Raw genomic sequence first — 27,649 nt, 5'->3', positions numbered from 1 at the left:
TATTTTTGTACCAATTATAAGAATATCCTCCACAGTATTTTAAAATCAGACTTCAAATTTAGCTTGTAATTAGAAACATCTGTATTCTGCCATAAAAACAGTGGGGCTTTTTTCTTAGCATAACCTCTAAGGAAAAGACTTTTTTTAAGGACTCTGAAACGAGTTATTAATATTTCCCTCTCTCTAGTGATGGTGTTTTCATTATCACACATTTTGAGTGAGAGGACCTGATTAAGGTTCAGGAGGAGATGTACTTTCAAATTCATGTTTTCTGCCAAGTATCTGTGGATTCTACTTCAATGGCCCATAATGTGGCTTCTTGATCAGGCAAGTTTGTTTTGCTTCTGTATTTGGCGGGAACAATATAAAATTAATCTTACAAATTGAGCCCTTACCTGTCTTCTTCATTTTGAAGGGTGACCCTCGTATTTTAAACCCATATTTTTCTCTGATCTGCATGAACCTGCTGTCATTTCACTTCCAACTACTTTAGAATACATGAATTAAAAAAACCCTGAACTTACAGGAAGTATTTGTAATTCTGATCTCAGCTCATTTTAATCTTCCTACAGTAAAAATGTTATCATGTCTTCTATTTAGAGTCTAGACAGCAGGGCGAGATCAGAGTACTGGGAAGCTTGTTGGTTTTGGTTTGCATGGGATTCAACCTAATGTCTTTTTGTTCCATTGTATGCTTTACCCACCCTCAATTTTGCTTTCATTCTGAAGCATCTAACCATAACCTGGTCTAGGGTGGAAACCATCTGAAACCACAGACTTTCACATGTTTTTCATGTGAGACCTGAACTCAGCACAAGTTTGGGAATGCAGACTGACTTTAAAAGGCTTGCTCAGCTTTAAAAGACTTGAGAAGGTACCATCACCCTTTGAGTCAGCATGTGGTGACTCCAGCTGTCCTCTGCAACAGCCACCATTATTATTTGTACTGTGGTAGCTCCCAGATGACTCAATCAGGGTTGGGGTGCCACTACGCTACATGTTGTACAAATACAGATGGGGCCATTGTCCTTTATGCCAAGAACTTATGTTCTGAGACCCCCAATCTGCAGCTGAATCCACATGGATAGCTCTTTGCCCCAGAGCGGTGATGCAGTAGGATTCTCATCAGTGTAAGGGATTGGTGTCTCTGATTCTTAAGAGGAGTGAGACAGAAGGAAACACTGAAATACACCTTTATATAGCTACAGTTCACGCTGGTATTTTGTTACTTTTCTTATTTATAAACTTTTCACTTGAGCCAACCCACAGTGCGATCCATGAAAGCGGTGGGGCCAGTAACACACCTGGCCATACCCAAGGAGGCAGAGAAATCCCCCCAGCTCATCTGAATCTGATGCAGCCACGGCACAAGGGCTCAGGCATGCATCGCAGAACAGGTGGCAGCTTCACCGCAGGGCACCTCTGCGAGCAACAAAGGCAGAGCCCGGTCCTGAGCGGGGTGAGGACCCTCCCCGTCTCTCTGCCCCTGAAACGCAGGGGCATCACCCTGCCTGGCCCAGGGCGGAGTTGGGTGCATGATGCCCCAGAGAGCTACAGACAGCGCTCGGGGAGGAGGAGGGGGGGCAATTGCAGGCCTGGAGCTCAGGGGGCGCCACCAAAAGGTGGCCTGTGTAAGTAAAGTAAAATGGGCGGGAGATTTCGATTTCTCCACAGGGGCCTGGCAGCCAGGCGGTGACACCCCCAGCCCTAGGGCCCCCCCAGCCCGTCTCCAGGGCCCCGCGACCCCTCACGGAGGTGGGGGGGGGTGTCACACCCTCTTTCCCGGGCCAGGTGCCCGGCCCCTCGCTCTGCATGAGGCTGTTCCTCAGGCCCCGGTCGGCTACGCGCCAGCCCGGGACAGAAACGAGCCGCCGGCCGCGACGGGAGCAGAGCGCGCCCCAGCTACCGGGAGCGCGCCCCGCGCGAGGAGCCTGGGGGCGGGGAAAGGGCAAGGAGAGGGCGGCTTGGCGCACACTTACGCGGAGGGTTACCAGAGTGTGTGTGTGTGTGGCGCGCGCTGAACGGCTCCGCTCGGAACGGCGGGGCGGGGCGAGGCAGGCGCGCGCCTGAGCGCCCGCCTTGCGCCGGCGACGTCGGGCGCTTGGTCCCGACGCGCGCGCGCTACCTCGCCGTGAGGTTGGGCCTGGGTGTGTCGTCTGCGGAGGGGGGGGGGCAACCCCGGTCTCACCGCGGCGCATGCGCAGAAGGGGCAGCCCCGCCTTCAGCTCTCACTCCGTCCCTCCCTACCCCGGCTCCTCTCCCATCCTTCTCGCGTTCCCCTCCTGTGGCACCCACCGCCGCGCCGCTCTCTCCCCCTCCCCCGGTCCCTCGCCGCTTCTTCCTGTCTGTGCCATGGATGGGTGAGTACGCGCCTGGGCCCCCGGGGGCGCGCCCCGCTCCTCCCTGCGCCCACCCGGTCCTGGCGGCCGCTTTCTGCCCGTGGAGCTGGGGGGGATGTGGCCGGGTAGCGGAGGGTTCCCCGTAGGGGCGGGGCTGATCCTGTGTCTGAGGTGACTCGCCTCCCTCGGGCCGGTGGGGCCGCTCCCGCTGTCTGAGGAGGGTCCGGGGGGGGGGGGGCGAACAAGGCCCTCGAGCGGGGCCGGGGGGGGAGGGGGGTTCAACTTTTCTGTTTGCTGCCAGCGGGTGAGGCTCAAACTTGGTGCGGGGCCGGGGCGAGGGCGACGCCGCGGTGAGCCGCGAGGCCCCTGCCAGAGCGGCCGCTCGCCCCGGTGCCTCCCTCTTAGGTAACGCCGGTGCGCGGCCGTGTCACCCGGCCGCCGCGGCCCCTCCTGCCCCGGGCGGCGGGTCCGGGCGGGGGGGGGGAGGTTTCGGTTTGCAGCGGGAGCTGCCGCTGCTGTCGTCGGCAAGGGGAAGTGCCGTGCAGGAGCCGCGCCCGGGAAGCTCTGGCGCGGTTTGGTTGTTGGTCCCCCTCGGTCAGCAGAGGGGCGAAAAACAAGGCGGACTGGAAGGCAGCGTGCGCCGTGCTGGAGAAGCCAGGGACAGGCTCAACCGGCTGCTGGGAGGGAGGGGCGGTGTGCGGACCTGCTAACATCAAGGAGCGGAGCCTCCCAGGCTGCGGGTTGTGGTCGGAGCACATGATCGTTTCACGGAGTACTTGGATCAGGCAGCGTCCCTGCCTGGCCTTAGGTGAAAGGGTTGGATGTACTACAGCAATACTCTGATTTGTAAGGGACTCTTTGTGATGTCGAGTTTTCTCTGTTGGAGGAGACTGCACGTTATATTGATGTAAACAACGGTTGGGGATACCTAAATCTGTCAAAGCCAAAGTCTTGATTGTATGCTGGTGTACTTCCATTGACTTGAACATAGTTACTCCTGTTTTGCAGTGGTGAGCGGAGTGACTTCATATAATGTCAAATAAGATTTCATGGTAGATTATATGAATGTTTTACATGTTCTCAACAATTAACCTGGACTCTTGCTAGGTGTATCACAGAGATACACCTCTAAGTACCTTCTTGCCACTTTAGGGTAAACATAATTAAACAGACACATGCTGTTTTGAATTCACAATTCTGAATTGTAAAGTGACAATTTAATAAGATTTTTGAAGACTGTAATTCAAAGCTGCAATTTAAGTCCATACCTTCATGTTAGCTATGTTTTTTGTATGAAGCATGAAACTTCTGGGTTCTGGTATGTTGAACTACAATCACTATATTACTGGAGCACAATAGGAGTATTGATGTGGAAACAGAGTTCTGTGTTTGAATGAAGCATAACTGCTTCACCATATTATTACATAAGGTTAGACAGCAATTTGGATCTTTAGCTATATACTTTAAATACCATTTTATAAGATAACTTTAAGGCCTTGCTCCTGCAAACACTTAACACTTTATGCAGTGAGTAGTCCTTTTTGACTTCAGTTGGACTACTCACCTGTCTAGTTAAACACATGCATATATGTTTACAGAATTGGAGTATTAATCTGTACACTTTTACAACAAATTTTAAAGGGGAGGCTATTAATTCAAAACCTAGCTGGTTTAAAAAATAAAATTAAAATTACTTGTGAGTTTCCTTGACAATATTGGTTTTTAAACAAAAAAGAAAATATGAAGACAAACTGGAGAAATATTTTGTATGATTACACTGAGTTTCCGTAATCATATATATGTTGTAACAACAGTAGGAAGAAAAGTGCTGTGGACGTCTGACTTTTAGTACATGGTGATACTTCAAAGCCAGTCCCATTCCTCTGTTAAATAAATAAATCAGATGTGATTTTAAATTATTTATTTATTTATTTATTTTACTTAGAGTACTTACAGGTAACACCTAAGAATACTGAAACAAATTATGGAAATTCTATATTTGTACAGCACCTAACACAGTGAAGCCCAAATTGATCATAGTCTTCTAGTGCTACATAAATGTTAATAATAAAGTTGGCAGTCTTCCAACATAATGTTCTTTTGGAAAATGCTGATTCATCTAAAGCTACATGTTTTGCAGAATGTGTGGGTTTTGACAACATATTGTTAAATGGAGCTGAAGGTTTTGACCTTATTGGTATGGAAGTTATGATTTTCTTTTTTGAAAAAACAAATTTTAAAAATTGAAACAAATTTATATTCTCTAATATTATAAAAATTTGAAAAGTAAAACAAATATTTTGTTCTGATCAGAATGATTTTTTTTCTAATGGATTTTGTTTTAAAAGGAAACTTAAGGTTGTGGGGGTTTTTTTGGTTCTGTTCCAAAACAGATTACCGCTCCACCCGCTGTCCCCCCATCACAGAATTTCATATTAAACAAAAATTCTGGGTTCCCACCTAGGTCTAGGCATTTTCTGTCTTTTCCACTTTGTATAGTTAGTTTCTTTCTCTATTTAATCATTTCTTCCTGTTAATGTAGGTTTTAAGGCTGCAACAGGAAGCAGGATGGGGGAGTGGAAGTGGTACTAGGTGGTAGATGTATAATATCTGAAAATACTTTTAATTCAATTTTTAAGTGACTAGATTTCAAGTTGAACAGCATCCTTTTCTGTGTATAAATAGTGAACAGTATACAAATTGTATAGGTTTGAATAAGTTTTAATTGTATTTATGTAACTGTATGTGAAGCCTCTAATAAAGTGGACAGATTTTGTTTTGCAGATGATAGTCTTTTATTACAGCCTTTAGAATAGTGTGTGACGCACAACATAGTTTCAGTAGCTGAGTACAGTTGGGCTAGTTAAAGGTGAATTACTTTTTTTGCACATCCAATTCCTGCTTTTGACAACCTCATTTGTCTTTGGTAAAGGATCTTAGCGTTGTTGATATCTGCTTAGATGTTCAAAGCTGAGATGACTTTGTTTCCAATTTTTGGTGCCCATTTGAGACTTGAAGGAAGTTTTATATTTGGTGGGCACCTACAAGCACTCTGAAAATTGGGCCCCTTGTGGGTTTCTCAGATTGAAACACCAAAATTGGTAGTCACTTTTGAAAACTTAAGCCTTCAAGAAAGGCATAATAACTTAAAATTTAGGATTGGATTCAGTTTAACCTGGTTTTATTCTTAAATTCTTAAGAACTTATTTCATAACAGAAAATCTTAATTATATAAATCTTCAAAATGATTAAAATATTTTATAGCACTGTTTGTTCAGAAAGAAGTTGCATTTTATGTATTGAAGCTGTTATGCAAACTATACATACAGGAGGAACTTCATTTTTATGGCACACTAAGGTTAATTTATACCTAAAATCAATGCTTAGAATGCAAGATTATACTAAATCAGGGAGGATTCATGTGTTCCTCTATGAAGTTTGGAACTTGATCTTTGCAACATTGTTCTAATGCATGACAACCAGAAGGAGGAACAGATTCCCTCTTTCATTGTCCCAGTGGAATGTAGTAAAGGGGAAATTGCATTTTAATTACTTTAGATCCAGTAGCAAGATTAAAGGAAAAGTATAAATCACTTCATCTGTGATTGTGATTTTGGGGAGGGGGTCGGGTCTACCAAAAACAAAAGGAAAATGTGTTTTCAAATAAGCTCAGTTTGCAATTGTTGCAACTAAAGTAACTGAGCTTATTTAAAAATGTTGGAACAATACTGGAACAAGAAATACTGAAACAATAAAAATGAATTGAGTAAGCACAGTTATTAGGTATTCATTTACAAGATACATCCAGCCAGTTTGTTACTGGGTTCAGTCTCTAGCTGCAACTGCTTCCAGCTGACAAGGAATTCCACACACAATGTTCTAGCCTTAAAGCTGCAGTAATCTCTTGCTCACTATAATTCTTAAGGCTTCATAGGCCACAACTTTTGTTTAGATTTATAATGCACTTCAGCTTTATTTAAACACTTTTGGCACCAATTTAACTGCCTTTCTAAACCAGTATACTTAAATAGTGCAAAAACAGTGTGTAAACAAGACCTACTATGTAAAAAGAGCACCTATCCCAAGCTCTGGATGTTCTTGACAAACTTAAATATTTTTAATACATGAAGTCTGTCACTTACTAACAACACACCAGCAACAACATGCATACAACAAAAAATTAATAATCCACCACCAGTATTTCCTCAGCCATATTCCAGCTCCTGATGGGCCACAGAACATTCCCTAAAGGTTAACAAACTCTGGCTGTTATGAACCTGTGTGGGATGGACCCTAACACATTGCTGTGCCAACAGTCTCCCTCGATCTCTTACACCGTTTGAGCTGTAGCTCAGGCACCTCCTGTGATCACAAATTATGATAACCATATAAAATAATGTAGTGGTCTTCTGTGTGTTCGTTTTTTTAAAAGCAAATCTATGCCATAATTACATCAGGAAATGATAGAGTTGGATTTAATTGTGTAATGAAAATATGGTTAGAGCACAGTACTTGTAATTTTCTTACAGTGTACTCTGGATGATTCAACAGTTGCACAATATCTGTATCCTTGATGTCGTTTTGTCTGTGACTGAAGTGAAACATTGATAATTTTTTCTCGTAAATTCATGACAAGAGATCAGGCATTTGAACACAGTTGTTGGTGCATGATTGAGTGTACTGGAATTTAAAACTTTTAAGGGATAGCTTGTTAATTGCAGGTGAATAGTCTCCTAGAGCTTTCAGCTTGTACTGAGGAGGAAAGAAGCTAATAGCTTAACTCTTGAGTATTTGAAAAATATAGCTCAGGAAATTGATTCTGTACAATATAATGGTCTCTTTCAATCTTAAAAGGTGTGGCTGTAGATGCAGAAGTATCCCTCAAGATTCTTTCCTCACGCTCTGAAAGGTCGCCTCTGACACACATCACATCTAAATGTTTTAGAGCATGAGCCATTGAGAACTAATAAAACTTTGCTTAAATGTTCATTATTCTGTTTTGGGTAGTCTTGTGTTCCACAAGCTTAATTTTTCACAACACCTGAAGAAAATGGTTATTTTTTAAAATCTTGAACGTGTGAAAATAAGAGTCTGTGTTTTAATGAGCGTGCAAATAAAACTATTTTCAACAGAAGTGGTATAGTAACCAGGAGAGCAGGATGAAGGGGAAAAGAACACTTTCCTTGGTTTCTACTGTTAATCCAGTTTTCCCCAAACCTCTGTCCCAAAAGCTGGTGAATGAACATTCATCCATAAGTCAGTGGTGTAACCATTGATCTGACTGCTCTGAGATGAATTTTCTTAGTCATAGCACTTAGTCAGTTCAACTTTCTGCCATGCTTATTCATTAAAAGAAATGATGCATGCACAATGGAATTTAAACCGGTTAGGGAGGACACAGATCATCATGGCTCAGTAGCAAATTCTAGGAGCAACTGGATCAAAAGAACACAGCTTTAGTGTATTTAAAAAAAAAAAAGTGTTCACTAGGACCTCACAATTTAACCAAAGCATTACTAACTTTTTTATATGTGCAGTGTACACAGTCACAAGAGTGATGATCCAAAACTAGTATAACATTCAGATAGGAGCAGCAAAGTTGTTGGACTTTCTGGTCTATTCCCAAAGCAGGATCCTTTCTAAGGGATCATTGATTGGTAACCCCTTCGTTGTCTTTATATGGCAAATGTGCATATCGTTGGTGGTCACTTGCAGGATGATCTTGTGCGGGTCATGAAATACAGCTCTTCCCCATAGGCTGCAGGAGAGAGCTATACAGAGCTGTTCTTCCGCTTTTCATAAGGATCTGGGGCAGACTTTCCCTCTAAACCCTTAGCACCACCCAGGATGTGGGAGATCTTGGTTCAGTTCACTCTTCTCCCTGATATTTGGACATGTATTTCTCACCTGAGGTGTGTCTGCCCTGCCCATGGAACTAAAGAGTCAGTCTCTTTCTCTGGCACAATTCACTGATATAATTATTTATACAAACTGGAACAGCTTCAACAAGAGAGATTGAGAGACCCACATTAGAAACCTTCTCAAATATAAACAGAGTATGATTCACTATTGTCTTCTTGAGACGCCAAGTAGCTTGAAACAATGAATTTTAGAGGTTTGCCCTTTGCCCTTCATTCATTTCATTGGGGTGTTGAGAACTCTAAAGCTTAGAGATGGTACTAATACCATTATTAAGGCCTGGCTTACATCTAAAACATAGGTTGACCTACCTACATAGCAAAGGGGGTAAAAAATTTACCCTACAGTGTTACAGTAGGAAAGCTGCAGTGGTGTTGCTGAGCTGCTCTAGTGTAGACATATCCATAAGTACTGTATTTTATTGCTGTTCAGTTAAATGGATGGTATGGGGTAGGGTATGGAAGTGTTTCCCACTGGGAATGGGAATTGGAAGTTGCTGCGGGGAAGGAAATGCAGGAGAAAGAACAGAGGGACAGTCAGGGAAGTGGTTGAAAAATGGAGAAAGGAGAATAGAAAGGGAAGACAAGACAAGAATAGTTGGTGTCATAAATGTAAGCATATTTTCCCCACTGAGTGAAGCTGGATATCAGATAGCACTGAAGAAATAGTAACTGAACTTTTAGCTAATATATAAAGGTCATATATTCTACCATCCATCTTTATGCAAATTTTTCATTGACATTAGTGGGACTGAGAATAGCACGTAGTCCTAAATTTATACCCCAGTCCAGTGTTGTGAACTCTCATGATTTTATTGCCACTCTTGCCACATTTGGTATATTCGTAAAAGCCTCAGGTTCTGGAGTCATGTGGTTAGGTGAGAATCTCAGCTTTCATTTATAAAATTTCATTCCTGGCCCTCATGGTTGCAGAGAGAAGCTTAAAAATGTAATTTCTAAAGACTCAAAATCAGAAGGCAAATACTAGGCAAAAACAGAAGGCAAAAACCTTCTCTCTCCCCCCCCCCCTTTTTTTTTTTTAAATCTTCATGATTTTGTGGGCCTGATTTAACATTTTTGGCCACTTAGTTTCAGCATTGCCAACCCCATAGTTTAAAAAGTTGAATTCTTTCTACAGAATGAGTTTGATACCCCTAACTTAGTTTCTGGTGAAGCAGTTGAGGGTAGGAAAGGACAGATTTAATTGAGATCCTCTTGATTGACATATTTTCATGACATTTTCCTGATCTGCGGGAGGAAATGATTTTTTAAAATGTAACTTTCTCACTTCTGTAAAATCCATACGTACAAGCTCAGTTTTGAAGAACAGTGGAAATTTGGGCTACAAAAATAGGATTGATACATACTTGTAATTCCAGGGGCAGGGGAGAAATAAATGTTACAGTCCAGTGTTCCTTTTACTTTTACTTTTTTGGGGGTGTGTGTGGAGGAATTATGTCAAAATGAAAAATTACATAATTGTATATGCCCTTTTTACAGGGACTGAGCGGAATTGCTATCACTTGTTGTTGCTCCCACCAACTAAAACTTTGCTTTATTTCATACCGTGCATTACTAGATTATCCAGTTTCCTTTGTGAAAAACAAAATAAAACAAACAAAAAAATTCCACAACTCATCACATTCTTTCCTTTATAATTTATAACAATGTTTTTCTTTCTTTCTTTAACCTTATTTATCACTGCCTTTGCAATAACTTGCTCTCTAACTTTTTCCATTTTCTCTCTTCATTTTTTTCATACAGTGTTGTTACAGATCTTATAGCAGTCGGTTTAAAGGTAGGAATCTTTTTCTGTCCTTCCATATGCACTTGTTACCCTCTTTATTTATAGCACTTCTGTTTCTTGTTGATACCATATTGATGTTCATATCAATCATGTGTTATTGTGCTATTTATGTCTTAGCAATGTTCCTGTACCTTTATTTCAGCCTTCAACATTTTTTAAAAAACTGAGCGTTCAGCAGTCAATCTCCTGTCCTTTATGAGTCCATATGAGTTTTTCTGACCAAACTTTAAAATGTTTATTCACTGGAAATTGAATTTAGTGTTACAAATAGATATTGTTTATGAAGAGCAGTAATAGCTTGTATTCTGCACTCAGGACCAGGGACATAGAAGACTGGGACAGGGACATTTGGTGTCAGGTTTTTTTTTTTGCTTCTGTTTAAGGCCCATTACGTATGTTTTCTGTCTGAGACTCTAGTTCTCAAGCCCACTTTACATTCAGATTTTGTGCATGATGTGTTAAGAAACTGGAGTCTTACAATTGTGTCTAAAAATGCCAAATTACAAATATTTGCACTGTAAAAAGATAAACAAAAGAAATAGTATTTTTCAATTCATCTCATACAAGTACTGTAGTGCAATCTCTTTGTCGTGAAAGTGTAACTTCCAAATGTAGGTTTTTTTGTTGTTGCATAACTGCACTCAAAAAGAAAACAGTGTAAAACTGTAGAGCCTACAGGTCCACTCAGTCTTACTTCTTGTTCAGCCAGTCACGAAGACAGACAAGTTTGTTTACATTTAAGGGAGATAATGCTGCCTGCTTTTTATTTACAATGTCACCTGAACGTAAGAACAGGCGTTTGCATGGCACTTTTGTAGCCGGCATTGCAGGGTATTTATAGATATGCTAAACATTTGTATGCCCCTTCATTTTTCAGCCGCCATTCCAGAAGACATGCTTCCATGCTGCTGCTGATCATTTAGAAAAAAAAATGCATTAATTAAATTTGTGACTAAACTCCCTTGGGGGAGAATTGTATGTCTGTTTTACCTGTGTTCTGCCATATATTTCATGTTATAGCAGTCTCGGATGATGACCCAGCACGTGTTCATTTTAAGAACGCTTTCACAGCAGAATTGACAAAACACAAAGAAGGTACCAATGTGAGATTTCTAAAAATAGCTACAGCACTCAGTCCAAGGTTTAAGAATCTGAAGTGCCTTCCAAAATCTTGAGGGATGAAGTGTGGAGCATGGTTTTCAGAAGTCTTAAAAGAGTAACACTCAGATGCAGAAACTGCAGAATGCAAACGATCCCCCCCCCCCCCCCAAAAAAAAAAAAAAAAATCAGCCTTCTGCTGGTGGCATCTGACTCAGATGATGAATATGAGCATGTGTCAATCTGCTCTGCTTTGGATCTTTATCGAGCAAAACCCATCATCAGCATGGACCCATGTTCTCTGGAATGGTGGTTGAAGCATGAAGGGACATATGAATCTTCAGCGCATGTGGCATGTAAATATCTTGCAATGCTGGCTACACTGTTGCCATGCGAGTGCCTGTTCTCACTTTCAGGTGACATTGTAAACGAGAGCGGGCAGAATTATCTTCTGCAAATTTTAACAACACTTGTTTGTCTGAGCGATTGGCTGAAGTAGGATTGAGTGAGCTTTTAGGCTCTGAAGTTTTACATTTCATTTTTGAATGCAGTTATTTTTTTGTACATAATTCTACATTTGTAAGTTCAACTTTCATGATAGAGATTGTACTACAGTACTTGTATTAGGTGAATTGAAAAATGCTGTTTCTTTTGTTTTTAAAAGGTGCAAATATTTGTAATCAAAATAAATATATAGTGAGCACTGTACACTTTGTATCCTGTGTTGTAATTGAAATCAATATATTTGAAAATGTAGAAAACATCCAGAATATTTAAATAAATGGTATTCTATTATTGTTTAACAGTGCGATTAATCGAAATAATTTTTTTAATTGCTTGACAGTCCTAATTCATAGGTAGACAGATTTGTGATTAAAATTAAGATTGCCTCACAGACTCTAAACATTTAAAGTCATATTTGTGTACGTAGGACTTGACATTTTGGCATGTAAGTATTTTTAGGCTTATGCACAATGATTTTCAAAGATCAAAGATTGGGCGTGCAGTACCATACCATCAGATCACACAAAAAAGTGAGGGAGGTGGGATAGGAATCTGGTAATTAGATAAAGTTTTTAAGTTTGGTGAGGGTGAGTACCATTCTGGTTGATCAGCTCTAGAATGAAATCCCATGACTAAAAACTAGATAGGTGGGTGGGGAAATAAATTAGATTAGATAATATCTCCCCTACAGTTTTGGCAGAAAACGCTCTTGAGCACTGAGATCAATGTTCTATGGACAGAAGGGGGACTCTTTCTCAGGAGTATATTCTAGTCGACTTTCTTCCTTCTAAAGTAATTCCTCCCTAGTAAAAGCATGAGGAAAAGACTGAATTTGATTTTTAGTAAGCAGATTTGATGGGTTAAACTAGAGGTATAATTCATCTTTTTATGTAAAAAAAAAAAAAAATTCATAATTCATGATGCAACAGGCTCATTGAACACAGCATAAATTCAGAGAACATTCATAAAGAGAAACTATCACCATATTTTTATCCTTTGAGATCGAGCTTCAAATAGAATCCTTGCCTATAGGTCTTGACATCTTCCGAGTTTCAGGAGCTGTAGAGGGAATCCATATAGATAAGTGTTTCAGCCTTTAAGCCAAACACAATAGGCTATGATTATCTTTTCATTATTTAAAAATTAAAAGTAACTTTTTTTTAGTATCATGCCTTGGGTGCATGTATAATACTTGCAGTCTCAGTTATCCACATTAATTGTATATATCTTGATTCTGTAATATAGCTACACATAGGCAGAGAACCACAAAAAAGAGTTTTGCTGGACTATGTAGAGTTTCTTATATTGTGATACCTACAGAGCATTAGTTGCTGTACAAAATTGAAAGATACAGTCTTGTATCTTGCTTATTTCATATTCATGGTTTGTACTTACCATCTTAAGCACTTTGAGGAAGAGTGAACACAATAGAAAAAATCTTAAATGTGTTAAATTTACTATATAAGAGTCATATAACTGCGAGCAAAGGATATGACTAAATTACTCTAGAAATTTTTGAAAATTGTTCACAAAATTAGTTCTACCAGCTATATCTAGCTTGTGGTGTTCTTGCTTGCACAGATTAGTGTGATCATATAGGTGAGGTTTTCAACATTGTCTTACTATTTTTGTGCCCCTTAAATCCATTAATGACAACTTCTGTTTTTGAAGTTGGGAGGAAGCATGTTCTAGTGGTAAAAGCACTATTCTTCAAGTGATTGTACGCACATACATTCCAGTGTAGGTGTTGTATGTATGCCCACTGCATGCAAGTTGGAGACTTTTACCAGCAGTACCACTCAGAAGCACATGTCCCTTCTCCCCTTGTGTTCTTGGGTCAGCAGGGAAAATGAACATGACCGCCTCCCCCTCAGTTCCTTTTAACTGCCTGGCAACAGTGGAGTTCCCCGTTGCTTTTCTTCAGTTAGCAAGCTTTCATAGTTGTGCATGTAGCTAGCTAATGGTTAATAGTTTTAATTAGTCATTTTACTAATTCCTGGGAGCTTTATTAAAAAGTCCCTGGGATTTAAACTGTGTGGAAAATGCAGGGCTCTTTTCCCTGTCTTGGAAAAATTGTCTGACCTGTTTGAGGGACAGATTTGTTCCATTTCCACCTCCTTCCCCACCAGGACTAAAAAAACAGAGACAGTCGTTTGAAGATTCACCTCATGAAAGAGGCAATGCAGCCCGCATCTGAACTGGGCTGTGACAATGACACATGGACTCTGATTCATTCTGTAGACCTTCTCCAGCCACTTCTCACCCAAAGCACAAGTCAAGCGAGAAATATCACACTTCATCATCATTATCAAATTCAAAGCATTCCAGACACTGTGACTTTGATTTTTTTTTTTTTTTTAAGTCCTCTGGTACTGGTTCCAGACCACACAAATCTAATTGTTCTGTGGTATCGTCTGAGGTGGCACCATAAACTCAGTCTCCATCAGAGCCTCTGTCGGGGCTGTCAAAACCACTATCTTTATCTGTGCTGGATCCTTCTTCCTCTCCTCGATCTGTTTTGGCACTGTTGGCACAGATACTCTTAGCTGAGAGGCTTCGGCTGTGCAGGCTTTTTTGTTAAAAAGAATCTCCTTTGTTTTCCTTACCTGACTTTCCCTGGTGTAGTTGACTCCTCTGCTTGCCCCATCAACACAACCAGTCCCATTGACACTCTGTGGCCGTTGTGGCTCCATCAATACACTCTGTAGTAATACCAGCACTGCCAGCTCTGCCAACACACTCACCGATTATGCTAGAATTAACCTGAGGCCAGCACTTTTCACATGCTCTGCAGCTATCCCGACTCTTCCAGCACCAACAATGCATATGGCGCTGTTGATACAGTTCGTGGGTTTACTCATACCACTAGTGCTGATGATTTTGTCCGCCTTTTGACTGTCCCAACCATTGCCTGCTTTGAACCTTGTCCATGTCTCTTGTGCAAACATCCTTGAACCCCAGTGGGAACTGCTCCTCTCTATTCTGAGGATGTGTGTTTTTTTTTTTCCTGGGGGGGGGAGCCTGTTTCTCCTTCCAGATCCTTTAGATCACCGTACAGGGCTTCTTCAAATACCAAACCTAAAGACCAAGATTGGGTTCCCTACAGGCACTTGCAACTTGCGTCGCCCACCATTGATGTCTCAGATTCTTTTTTCCTCAATGGCCTTATTGGTCTTGGGCTGCCCCGAGAGATTCTAGACTTAACTCCTGAACTACAGAAGTTTCTCAGCATCTTCCTGCTATCCTGCAACCTGATGTCATGGATTCCATGGAGGAAGGACGTTCCTCCTCACATCTCTTCCACTTTGCTGGACAAAGTGGTAACTCCAGAGTAGGCTGCCTCCCAGAGGACTACAGAGTTTTTTCAGGTCCTCATGAAGAGGGTGGTTATCTCTTTTTAGGTGTCTAGGTGGAGATTGTGCAGGAGAACCTGCACGCTTTCCTGGACGTCTTACAGATACCTGTTCCAGGAAGGGGTTGCCCTTCCTATCAGCGAAGCTTTACTAGTACTGGTGAAGGCTCTGGCAGACTTTGGCCTCTCTACCTCCTATGGCTAGGGTAGACAGAAGATACCAAGTCCTTCAACAAGACTTTGGTTATTTCTTTGCTCTCCCAGCTCTTGAATCCTTGGTGGTTGCAACCACTAACAAATGATTTTGCCAGTCCCAATCTAAGACCACCCCAAGGATAAGTAATTAGAGAGACTTTATCTGTATGGTTGTAAGGCTTATTCCACTGCCACACTTAAAATGAGAGTTTCCAATTATCAGGTTCTTTTATCTAAATATAGTTTTGTTAACTTCTTGGCCAGGTCCAAGATGGTGTTTTTGGTGGCAATTACTTATGCAAGGAGGGTTTCAGAACTTCAGGCTCTCCTACCCTTTCATGGCCTTTCATAAGGACAGGGTGTTCCCTAGGCCAGTGGCTCTCAACCCTTCCAGACGACTGTATCCCTCTCAGGAGTCTGATTTGTCTTGCATACCCCAAGTTTCTCCTCACTTAAAAACTGCTTGCTTACAAAATCAGACACAAAAATACTATAGCGTGTCATAGCACACTATTACTGAAAAATTGCTTACTTTCTCATTTTTACCATATAATTATAAAATAAATCAATTATAAAATAAAAAACAATTCAGTGTATACTATATAAAGCAGTATAAATAAGTCATTGTGTGACATTTTAATTTGTACTGACTTCACTACTGCTTTTTATGTGGCCTGTTATAAAACTAAGCAAATATCTAGAAGAGTTGATGTACCACTTGGAAGACCTCTGGGTATGCGTATCCCTGGTTGAGAAGCACTGCCCTAGGCAACATCCTAAGTTTATGCCTAAAGTAGTGTCAGCCTTTCTTCTAAACCAAACCATTAACTTTCTGGTGTTTCCCCCCAAAGCCCCATTTGTGTAAGGCTAAAGAAGCACCTCCATATCTTGGATGTTCGTAGAGCCCTGGTGTTTTACTTGGACCATACAAGACCCTTTAGATCTTTCCTCAGACCTTGTGGCTTATGCTGAAAGAGCTAAGGATCAACCAGTGTCATCTCGGCAAATCTCGCTGGGCTTCTGACTCTGTCAAATTCTGGTATGAGCTTGCTGAATTGTCTCCTCCATCAAGAAAAACAGCTCACTCCATCAGAACTTAGTGCACCACTTCAGCTTTCCTGAGCAGTGTTCCAATAGTGGATATATGCAAGGGAGCAACAGAGTCATCTGTGTATACCTTTCTGTTCATTATACCATCACTCAGTCCTCTCTTGATGATGCCAGCTTTGGCAAGTCAGTGTGGCGGTCTCTCCTCAGATGATCTGAAGTCTCCCCACCTGTAAATGAGCTGCTGACGTCACCTACAGTGGAGTGAGGGTGCGTGTGTGCGCACAATCTACCTTCAGTGGACATGGAGAACAGTTTTTTTTTTTGGTCTGATTCATTTGGAAGCTAAAAAATACGTATCAGGTTTATGTTCAATTATTTAATCAGTGTAAAAAAATTTAGTTTCAAAAGTGCTTTGTAGTCACGTAATAGGAATCCTATCTAGTATTTTGCCTGGAAGGAGGATGTGTGGAAAAAGAGTTTAGTTCACTTTAATTAACTGCAGGGAGTTATGGACCTTCATTTATTTGTAATTACAATCTGTGAATGGTATACGAAGACCTAATGAAGGCATGCAGCCTGAAACAGGCTGCTGGATGAGCAAACCACTGAGCCTCACCACTAGAGCTCAGGTCTACTTACAAACCCAACCCCTTCAACATATAGGAAAGAGTATTACTCAACATAACATCTGCAGGTTCAGGAGGCCAAACAGCCACTTTCCAATAAATATAACAGCTATCATGATAGTGAAATAAGAAAAGGTCTGGTTCTTTGCCTTTGACTTGTTTTTCTGTTGGTGGCATCCCACCGTCTGCCAACCAGTAAGTTCTGACACAGACTTTGTTCAAGTTCCATTTTTTCCTAGCTATGCAGGTTTCTCTTGTTCAGATTAGCTGCTCAGAATATTTTCTATTTTTGTATTGTTTGATATTGGCTTCCTATTTTCAAGTAGAGGTAGTTTGAATATCTTGTCAAGATTCTTAAATGAATTATGAAATGTCTTACCAATCTGTTCATGAATCACCATACGATTGTAGACTTAGTTATCATTTGAGCCTTTAAGAGAATGATCACTGTAACTCCAGCTGCTTAAATATTATCTCTTAAAAATGTATTGTTGGTCATCATTTTGAATATGAAGAACTAAAGATTCAGGCCCTGTTGGCTACTTTTCTCCTAAGCCACATTTCCTACCGTGGGAAGCTAGGTTGTGTGGATTGAGGACTCTTAATTACTGCCTCTCGTTATAGTGTGTATAGCAACACTCATATTTTCATGTTCTGTGTGTGTATTTTCCTACTGTATTTGCCACTGCATGCATACAGTGAAGTGGATTTTAGCCCACGAAAGCTTATGCTCAAATTTTAGTCTCTAAGGTGCCACAAGTACTCCTCATTCTTTTTCCTGATACAGATTAACACGGCTACCACTCTGAAACCTGCCTCTAGACTGTAGTTTATAAAAATAAGTTCATAAAAATAAGTTCAGATAAATTCTGCTCATCTTGTGTAAGGGGATACAACCTTATATACAAACATTATGACCTTGTGGGTGTCTCTTATCTCATAGTCCTGAAACTTGTTCCATCAGGCCAAAAACAATATGTTTGAGGAATGTGTCTATCTCAGAGGTATGCAAGGTTGCAACTTGGAGTCAGTTTGAGCATTTATGCAGCATTATTCTCTAGACTTGGCAACTAGATATGCTGTCCAATTTGGGAGAATAGTCCATCAGTTTTCAACTAGCTCTTTACAGGCCGACGTTATTGGAGGTTAATCTCCCCAAAGTGGGAAGCATCTTTGACATCTCCAAAGAACTAGATACAGAAGATAACTCTTGTACTCCCGCAACTTTAATTTTGCCTCTGTAGTAGTGAGTGGGGGACTTTTACTGAAAAGAATGTGGGGCTGTTCTCTCAAATAAAATATTTCTTTCAATTTTTGTCCCAGTTTTGGTCGGACCAGTTCAGTCTTAGATAAACTGTTTCATTTCCTTACTACATTAAAGAAACAATTGCAGAATCCAGGCCTTTCTGCTTTTGTTTTCTCCCAGTATGCTAATCTCAGACTATATTGCAGAAGGTCATGTGGGGAGAAGAGAGGAAAATGTGGCTTTTTACAGATGACACCTTTTTTTGTTTTTTTGTTTAACATGTGAGTATTCCTTGTATCATATACAGCAGGGTAATGAATTTATGTGAATTTGCTAGGAAAAAAGCCAGCACTGGAGATTGGCAAACAATTGGAAATTTGCAAAATATCCAGAAAATCTGTTTAGTTTGTGGAGAGAGAGGAACTAACTGCTGAAATGTAGGTTTCCATGGTTTTTGGAACCAAAAACAACCAAATAAATGCAGTGAGTTTTTGATTCACCATAATAAAATATAAGAAATATCTAGTGTTTTTCCCCTTTAAAATTGTATAATACTTCCATCAATCTTGCAAAACTGTCAAAAGAGCATATCAGCATGGGGAGAAATCTAATTCACCTTTATTTGCATATGAGAATGACAATCCCTACTCAGTAAAATCATGCACATATTAAATGTGCAAATATTCATCCAGACACACACTATATGCCTATTTCTTATCCTCTTCACTCTGATCAAGTAAGTCACACTCTGACAAGCCCCATTTGTATTGTTGATACAGATACTCCATCCATTTACTCACTCACCTTTCATGTCTGAGACATCAGTTATCTTCCCTTTCCCACCAAATCCATTACATCTCGGCAGAAGCACTTCAAAACCACAGTCACTCATCTGTTCCCCTATTGCCAGGTGCCTGACCTAGCTTCTTGAATGCTCCCTTTTAGAATCACACTCTGCACCCTCCAGAGGGACTGGGGGTTCTGCCTTATTCCCTGCATTTTTATGGAGAAGGATACTAGAGCTTTTGGGCTCTTTGACCCTTCCCTGGATGGGGAACTAAGGGCTTGGCTACACTTGCGAGATAGAGCGCAATAAAGGAGCCCTGGGTTCACTAGCTCACTACCTGTCCACACTGGCAAGACACGCAGAGCGCTCTGACTCTACGGCTACAGCGCTGTTGGTACTCCACCTCAGCGAGTGGAATAATGTTTGCTGCGCCCTCGCTGGAGCACCACAGCGCCAGTGTAAACGAGGTGTTGCTTTACTGCACTCTGATCAGCCTCTGGAAACGTCCCATAATCTCCTTAAGTCAAGTGGCCACTCTTGTCATTGTTTGGAATCGGCTGTAGGAATGCGGAAATGCCCTTTGAAAGCTCCATTTCTGACAGCCGGCTGCTTATCTGCTCCGAGACAAAGCAACCATTAGTGTGGAATGCTGTGTGAGAGAGAGAGAGGCGACGGGGGCGGGTCTGTTGCTTTCTGAACTTACAAGACAGCATGCTGACATGCTCTCAGCCCCCCCAAAACCCACTCTTTCTCCCCCGACATATACACAACAGACTCAATCACACCCCACCCCACCCATTTGAAAAGCATGTTGCAGCCACTTGCATGCTGGGATAGCTGCCCATAATGCACCACTCCCAGTGCCGCTGCAAGTGCCGCAAATGTGGCCACGCCAGTGCGCTTGAAGCTGTCAGTGTGAACAGACTGCAGCGGTTTCCCTACTGTGCTCTACGAAGGCTGGTTTAACTCAAAGCGCTCTACATCTGCCCTAAGGCTATAGCTACACTAGAGAGCTTACAGCTGCACTGCTGTAAGCTCTCTAGTGTAGCCAATCTAAGATGACAGAAGAGAGCTCTCCTGTCGATGTAATTAATCCACCTCCAACGGTCAGCGGTAGTTATGCTGATGGGAGAAACTCTCCCACCGACATAATGCTGTCCACAGTGGCTCTTAGGTCAGTGGCTCTTATGTCGCTCAGGGGAGTGGCTTATTCAGACCCTTGAGCAACATAAGTTAGATCAGTATAAATAGTAGTGTAGACATAGCCTGAGTCTTAAGTCTGCCTCCAGAGGCATAGGGAATTAGAAACTAGGGTCAGTTGTGGGATAAATGCTGCAAGGCAACAGAATGGGAGGAGTCCCTTAGATTTATTAATCTCAGCTAGCAGAAAGGTGAGGCTAGAATAGCCCTGGCCTAGGAGAAGGGAAGTGTGAAAGAACTAGGATTGTGGGGAATGTAGGAGTGTGGGGAAAGGCTCATCCCAGCCGAACAGCAGAGCACGTGGATGAACAGTTGTAAAGTCTACAGTCCAAGCAGTGCAATAGCAGAAGCTGTTCTCTTATTAACTAAGAAAACAATCAGCAGTTCCCACTGCCTGGCAGATGCAGTATCAGTTATACGTGGTACACATTTTTTAAGGTTTTCTCAACCATGAGGGCTTGAAACTCGACCGGTTCTGTACGTGAAATTTGAGATTCTGTACAAGCTGATGGCGATGATTCAACTTGTATTGGACAACATTGTATTTGCCATGGATGAGCATGACTTCTTTTTAGTGGCTGGTTTGTATATAATTAACAGTAGAATTCCAGACAGCTCATTGCATAGACTAACATTTTGAATGGCTTTTCCTGGCTCAGTAGAAATTTTCTGTTCCTTTCCAGAAATGTCGTTATATCTTAAGTGTGTGTAGCAAGTGTGTCAAATATTCCAAAAGAAAAGTGACAAAGGTCAGCATGATCCACACAATTCAGAAATTGCCATGTCTTTTTTTTAAAAAACACTATCATTTGTTTAATATGTTTCTCAGCAGTAGAGCAGAATAGTAGTGTATAAATTAGGGCTTGTAATAGGGAGTATCACAGTTTGTCATCTGTTGAACCATCAAATGAGATTTTGCATTCATAGAATCATAGAATATCAGGTTTGGAAGGGACCTCAGGAGGTCATCTAGTCCAACCCCCTGCTCAAAGCAGGACCGATCCCCAACTAAATCATCCCAGCCAGGGCTTTGTCAAGCCTGACCTTAAAAATATCTAAGGAAGGAGATTCCACCACCTCCCTAGGTAACGCATTCCAGAGTTTCACCACCCTCCTAGTGAAAAAGTTTTTCCTAATATCCAACCTAAATCTCCCCCACTGCAACTTGAGACCATTACTCCTTGTTCTGTCATCAGCTACCACTGAGACCAGTCTAGATCCATCCTCTTTGGAACCCCCTTTCAGGTCGTTGAAAGCAGCTATCAAATCCCCCCTCATTCTTCTCTTCCGCAGACTAAACAATCCCAGTTCCCTCAGCCTCTCCTCATAAGTCATGTGTTCCAGTCCCCTAATCATTTTTGTTGCCCTCCGCTTGACTCTCTCCAATTTTTCCACATCCTTCTTGTAGTGTGGGGCCCAAAACTGAACACAGTACTCCAGATGAGGCCTCACCAATGTCGAATAGAGGGGAACAATCACGTCCCTCGATCTGCTGGCAGTGCCCCTACATATACATCCCAAAATGCCATTGGCTTTCTTGGCAACAAGGGCACTCTGTTAACTCCTATCCAGCTTCTCGTCCACTGTAACCCCTAGGTCCTTTTCTGCAGAACTGCTGCCAAGCCATTCGGTCCCTAGTCTGTAGCGGTGCATGGGATTCTTCCGTCCTAAGTGCAGGACTCTGCGCTTGTTAAACGTCATCAGATTTCTTTTGGCCCAATCCTCTAATTTGTCTAGGTCCCTCTGTATTCTATACCTACCCTCCAGCGTATCTACCTCTCCTCCCAGTTTAGTGTCATCTTCAAACTTGCTGAAGGTGCAATCCACACCATCCTCCAGATCATTTATGAAGATATTGAACAAAACCGGCCCGAGGAGCAACCCTTGGGGCACTCCACTTGATACCGGCTGCCAACTAGACATGGAGCCATTGATCACTACCCATTGAGCCCGACGATCTAGCCAACTTTCTATGTACCTTACAGTCCATTCATCCAGCCCATACTTCTTTAACTTGCTGGCAAGAATACTGTGGGAGACCGTGTCAAAAGCTTTGCTAAAGTCAAGGAACAACACATCCACTGCTTTCCCCTCATCCACAGAGCCAGTTATCTCGTCATAGAAGGCAATTAGATTAGTCAGGCGTGACTTGCCCTTGGTGAATCCATGCTGACTGTTCCTGATCACTTTCCTCTCATGTAAGTGCTTCAGAATTGATTCCTTGAGGACCTGCTCCATGATTTTTCCAGGGACTGAGGTGAGGCTGACTGGCCTATAGTTCCCAGGATCCTCCTTCTTCCCTTTTTTAAAGATGGGCACTACATTAGCCTTTTTCCAGTCATCCGGGACTTCCCCGGATCGCCATGAGTGTTCAAAGATAATGGCCAATGGCTCGGCAATCACATCCGCAAACTCCTTTAGCACTTTTGGACGCAACGCATCTGGCCCCATGAACTTGTGCTCGTCCAGCTTTTCTAAATAGTCCTGAACCACTTCTTTCTCCACAGAGGGCTGGTCACCTCCTCCCCATGCTGTGCTTCCCAGTGCAGTAGTCTGGGAGTTGACCTTGTTTGTGAAGACAGAGGCAAAAAAAAGCATTGAGTACATTAGCTTTCTCCACATCCTCTGTCACTAGGTTGCCTCCCTCATTCAGTAAGGGGCCCACACTTTCCTTGACTTTCTTCTTGTTGCTAACATACCTGAAGAAACCCTTCTTGTTACTCTTAACATCTCTTGCTGGCTGCAACTCCAGGTATGATTTGGCCTTCCTGATTTCACTCCTGCATCCCCGAGCAATATTTTTATACTCATCCCTGGTCATTTGTCCAATCTTCCACTTCTTGTAAACTTCTTTTTTGTGTTCAAGATCAGCAAGGATTTCACTGTTAAGCCAAGCTGGTCGCCTGTCGTATTTACTATTCTTTCTACACATCGGGATGGTTTGTCCCTGTAACCTCAATAAAGATTCTTTAAAATACAGCCAGCTCTCCTGGACTCCTTTCCCCCTCATGTTATTCTCCCAGGGGATCCTGCCCATCAGTTCCCTGAGGGAGTCAAAGTCTGCTTTTCTGAAGTCCAGGGTCCGTATTCTGCTGCTCTCCTTTCTTCCCTGTGTCAGGATCCTGAACTCAACCATCTCATGGTCACTACCTCCCAGGTTCCCATCCACTTTAGCTTTTCCTACTAATTCTTCCCGGTTTGTGAGCAGCAGGTCAAGAAGAGCTCTGCCCTTAGTTGGTTCCTCCAGCACTTGCACCAGGAAATTGTCCCCTACCCTTTCCAAAAACTTCTTGGATTGTCTGTGCACCGCTGTATTGCTCTCCCAGCAGATATCAGGGTGATTGAAGTCTCCCATGAGAACCAGGGCCTGCGATCTAGTAACTTCCACGAGTTGCTGGAAGAAAGCCTCGTGCACTTCATCCCCCTGGTCCGGTGGTCTATAGCAGACTCCCACCATGACATCACCCTTGTTGCTCACACTTCTAAACTTCCTAAATGTATATGACAGAAGGGGGAGTCCATGCAGTCCTCTATCAGTGATGCAGCAACCCAATTTCTGATAAATGCAATTAATATTTCTAGCTAATTGAGTTCATTTTATTATTCTTACTGTCATTGCAGAATGAGAGAAACTATTTTCCTTACTCAACTGAAAAGATTAAAATTCTGAGATTTGGTGGCTTCAGAAGCAAAAGTTTATTTAAAATTAATTTGTAAGAATCTATTAAATTATATAGAAGTTTTTGGGGAGTAGGATCATATTTGAGCTTGATCTATATTAAAATGATATAATTTATAAACGTCATCTTAAAATGTATTGAAACTTTGTCAGAACTATAGTACGTAGTGATACATGTAAGGATCTATGACAGAGTGCTGAGAACCAGCACTCTGCTCACTGTAAGTCCAGTTAATTTCTGGAGAAGGACCTGATTGAGGGAGGGTGAGGCTAATTACTAGATCTGTGTGAGCTGGGTGAGCTAATGATCTAGTTAACCCATTAACCGAAAGAGTAGAAAGGTGCAGAGGAAGGGAGTGCATAAGGGGCAATGAGAGAGAGGGAGTGGCTAGACAGGATGAAGCAGTGGTTTTCAAACTTTTTTTTTCTGGCGACCCAGTTGAGGAAAATTATTGATGCCTTTCACCCAGCGGAGCTGGGGATGAGCGGTTTGGGGTGTGGGAGGGGTTCAGGGCTGAAGCAGAGGGTTGGGATGAGGCTATGGGGTGTGGCCAGGAATGAGGGGTTCAGGGAGGGGGCTCTGTGCTGGGACAGGGGGTTGGGGTGCAGGAGGGAGTCAGGGCTCTGGGCTGGGGGTTCAGGCTCTGGGCTGGGGATGAGGGGTTTGGGGTGCAGGAAGGGGCTGTGGGTTGGTGGGGGCTGAGGGCTTGGGCAGGGGATTGGGGCAAGGGGTTGGGGCAGGCTTACCTCAAGTGGCTCCCGGTCAGCGGTGCAGCCAGGGTGCTAAGGCAGGCTTCCTGCCTGTCCTGGCACCGTGGACTGCGCTGTGCCCCGGAAGTGGCCAGCAGTAGGTCCGGCTCCTAGGCGGAGGCACGCAAGTGGCTCTGTGTGTCTCTCACTTGGAGACACCACTCCCCCCTGCCAACCCCACAGCTCCCATTGGTCGGTTCCTGGCCAATGAGAGTGCGGAGCCAATGCTCAGGGCAGGGGCAGCGTGTGGAGCCCCATGGCCCTCCTGACTAGGAGCCGGACCTGTTGCTGGACGCTTCTGGGGCGCAGCGTGGTGTCAGAACGAGTAGGGATTAGCCTGCCTTAGCCGGGCAGCACCACCGATGGGACTTTTAACGGCCCAGTCTGCGGTGCTGACCAGAGCTGTCGCGACCCAGTGCCTTACATTCCGCAGTCCAGTACTGGGTCACAACCCGCAGTTTGAAAACCACTGGGATAAAGGGAGATCTGTGTGGAGAGATCTCTTCCCTCTGGCAAAAGGGGATGATGTTTATATATCACTGTCAGTGGAGTTTCTCCACAGTACTGGAAAGGGGTGATGGTTGAGATAACACAAGTAAACTATACATTGGTCACAAATTAACTGTGTTTGTGTCTACAAACTGGTCTTGTTAGAGGCATTTGTACAAGACGATAGGAGGAGAGGGCTGCGCTTTGTCACAGGATTATTAGATACATTGCGAAGATATTAAAGTAAAACTTTATTTTCTTTGAGTTAGAAATTGTGTCCCTATTAACCTTTTCAGTATAATCAATTTGTCACTGATTTTTCCCAGGTTTAAAAAAAAAAATCAGAGTTGCAAATAAATGCAAGTTTATAGTGCAAATGACATCAACTGTTCAAACTAGTTCTAATTTTTTCCGCTCCAAATTTTTTTCCTTGGTTTGGTAAAAGAAATTTTGCTATATTTAAGCAGCATGTTTTTTACCTGTTACAACTTAGTACATTTCATCCATGAACAAAAGTTCTCATGCAACTTGTTGAACACTTGTCTCACTTGTGTGGTCTATAATACTAATTTTTAAATTGACATTATTAAACAAGTGAGTGGCTATAGAACAATTAAGGCCATTGCAGCTGGAAAATTTGAACAAAATAAATTCTTTACTGAAAAGACTCTAAAAATGAATTTGCATTAGATTAGAACTTTCAGAGTTGATCGCATCAAACATACACAATCAAGCAAATTCACTATCATGTGCTTCCCCTAGTTCAGGGGTTTTCAACCTATTTCTTGCTGAGGCCCATCTCAATATGCTATAAAACCTCCATGGCCCACCAGTGCCACAACTACTGGTTTTCTGCATATAAAAGCCAGGGCTGTCATTAAGGAATAGCAAGCAGGGCAATTGCCCCATGCCACAGGGGCCCCCATGCCACAGGGGCCCCCATGAAGCTACATTGCTCAGGCTTTGGCTTCAGCCCTGTGTGGCAGGGCTCAGGGCCCTGGGCTCCAACCCCATGTGATGGGGCTTTGGCTTTCTGCCCTGAGCCCCAGCGTCTAACGCTGGCCAAGCTTGGCGGAGCCCCTGAAACCTGCTTGGGGCCCCGGACTCCAGGTTGAAAGCCACTGCCATAGTTATGCTCTGGCCCTTATCAGTCATTCTTAGTGCTCTCCATTTTTGTTATGCCATAGAATCAAGTATCAACTTGTGGTTGGCGCTCTGGGTGCTTTGACCAACTTCAACCACGCACCTTTAAGAAAAGTTAAAGAAGCTTGATATTTGCTTTCTTTGTGTACATAACAATACGTCTTACCATATTTAAAAAGTGCAAATAATATATAAAGATAATTTTACTTAACTGCATATTTTGAGTCTGACCCAATGGATTAAATTGTGAAATGGCTTTTATTTAAAAACTTTTTAAAATACTGAATCTCTTTCAAATAATTAAACTGTATTAAGGCTTATTGGAAACTGGTTCTCCTTTACAATGCCTATTGACCTACCCGGCAACTGGTAGAGATGGTACATATTGGAAATGTGTTAAAGCACCTTTACACAAAGGGAACGCAGTGGATCTAATTTACCTCGATTTCAGTAAGGCATTTGATACGGTTCCACATAGAGAATTATTAGCTAAATTGGAAAAGATGGGGATCAATATGAAAATTGAAAGGTGGATAAGGAACTAGTCAAAGGGGAGACTACAGCGGGTCACACTGAAAGGTGAACTGTCAGGCTGGAAGGAGGTTATTAGTGGAGTTCGTCAAGGATCGGTTTTGGGACCAATCTCATTTAATCTTTCTATTACTGACCTTGGCACAAAAAGTAGGAATGTGCTAATAAAGTTTTCAGATGACACAAAGCTGGGAGATATTGCCAATACAGAGAAGGACCAGGATATCATGCAGGAAGATCTGGATGACCTTGTAAACTGGAGTAATAGTAATAGGATGAAATTTAATAGTGAAAAGTGCAAGGTCGTGCATTTAGGGATTAATAACAAGAATTTCTGTTACAAATTGGGGATGCATCACTTGGATGTAACAGAGGAGGAGAAGGACCTCTGAGTATTGCTTGATCACAGGATGACTATGAGCCGCCAATATAATATGGCTGTGAAAAAAGCTAATGCGGTCTTGGGAATGCATCAAGCGAGGTATTTCCAGTAGAGATAAGGAGGTGTTAGTACCATTATACAAGGCACTGGTGAGACCTCATCTGGAATATCCATGTTTAAGAAGGATGAATTCAAACTGGAACAGGTACAGCGAAGGGCTACTAGGATGATCTGAGGAATGGAAAACCTGTCTTATGAAAGGAGACTCAAACAGCTTGGCTTGTTTAGCCTAACCAAAAGAAGGCTGAGGGGAGATATGATTGCTCTGTATGAATTTATCAGAGGGATAAATACCATGGAGGGAGAAGAATTATTTAAGCTCAGTACCAATGTGGACAGAAGAACAAATGGATATAAACTGGCCATCAGAAAGATTAGAGTTGAAATTAGACGAAGGTGTCTAACCATCAGAGGAGTGAAGTTCTGGAACAGCCTTCCAAGTGAAGCAGTGGGGGCAAAAGACATATCTGGCTTCAAGACTAAGTTTGATAAG

The 27,649-nt window shown here is 42.4% G+C and overlaps 1 protein-coding gene across 2 annotated transcripts in view; it reads left to right on the top strand.

Moving 5' to 3' along the window:
- The first annotated feature begins 2,111 nt into the window (after positions 1–2,111).
- Positions 2,112–27,649, top strand: part of PTBP3 (polypyrimidine tract binding protein 3) — a 125,466-nt gene continuing 99,928 nt past the window's right edge. The window contains exons 1-2 of one of the 2 annotated variants that reach the window (XM_037902137.2): positions 2,112–2,360; positions 10,022–10,055. In XM_037902137.2, coding sequence (XP_037758065.2) covers positions 2,197–2,360; positions 10,022–10,055 — 198 coding nt within the window. In that variant the 5' untranslated portion in view covers positions 2,112–2,196. The remainder of the gene's footprint in view (positions 2,361–10,021; positions 10,056–27,649) is intronic. The other variant, XM_037902138.2, reaches the window with a different exon arrangement.

The sequence above is a fragment of the Chelonia mydas genome, chromosome 5, assembly GCF_015237465.2.
Source record: "Chelonia mydas isolate rCheMyd1 chromosome 5, rCheMyd1.pri.v2, whole genome shotgun sequence".
Classification (NCBI taxonomy): Eukaryota; Metazoa; Chordata; order Testudines; family Cheloniidae; genus Chelonia; species Chelonia mydas.
Note: the sequence above shows the minus strand (reverse complement) of the source record. Positions and strands in the feature narration are given on the sequence as shown.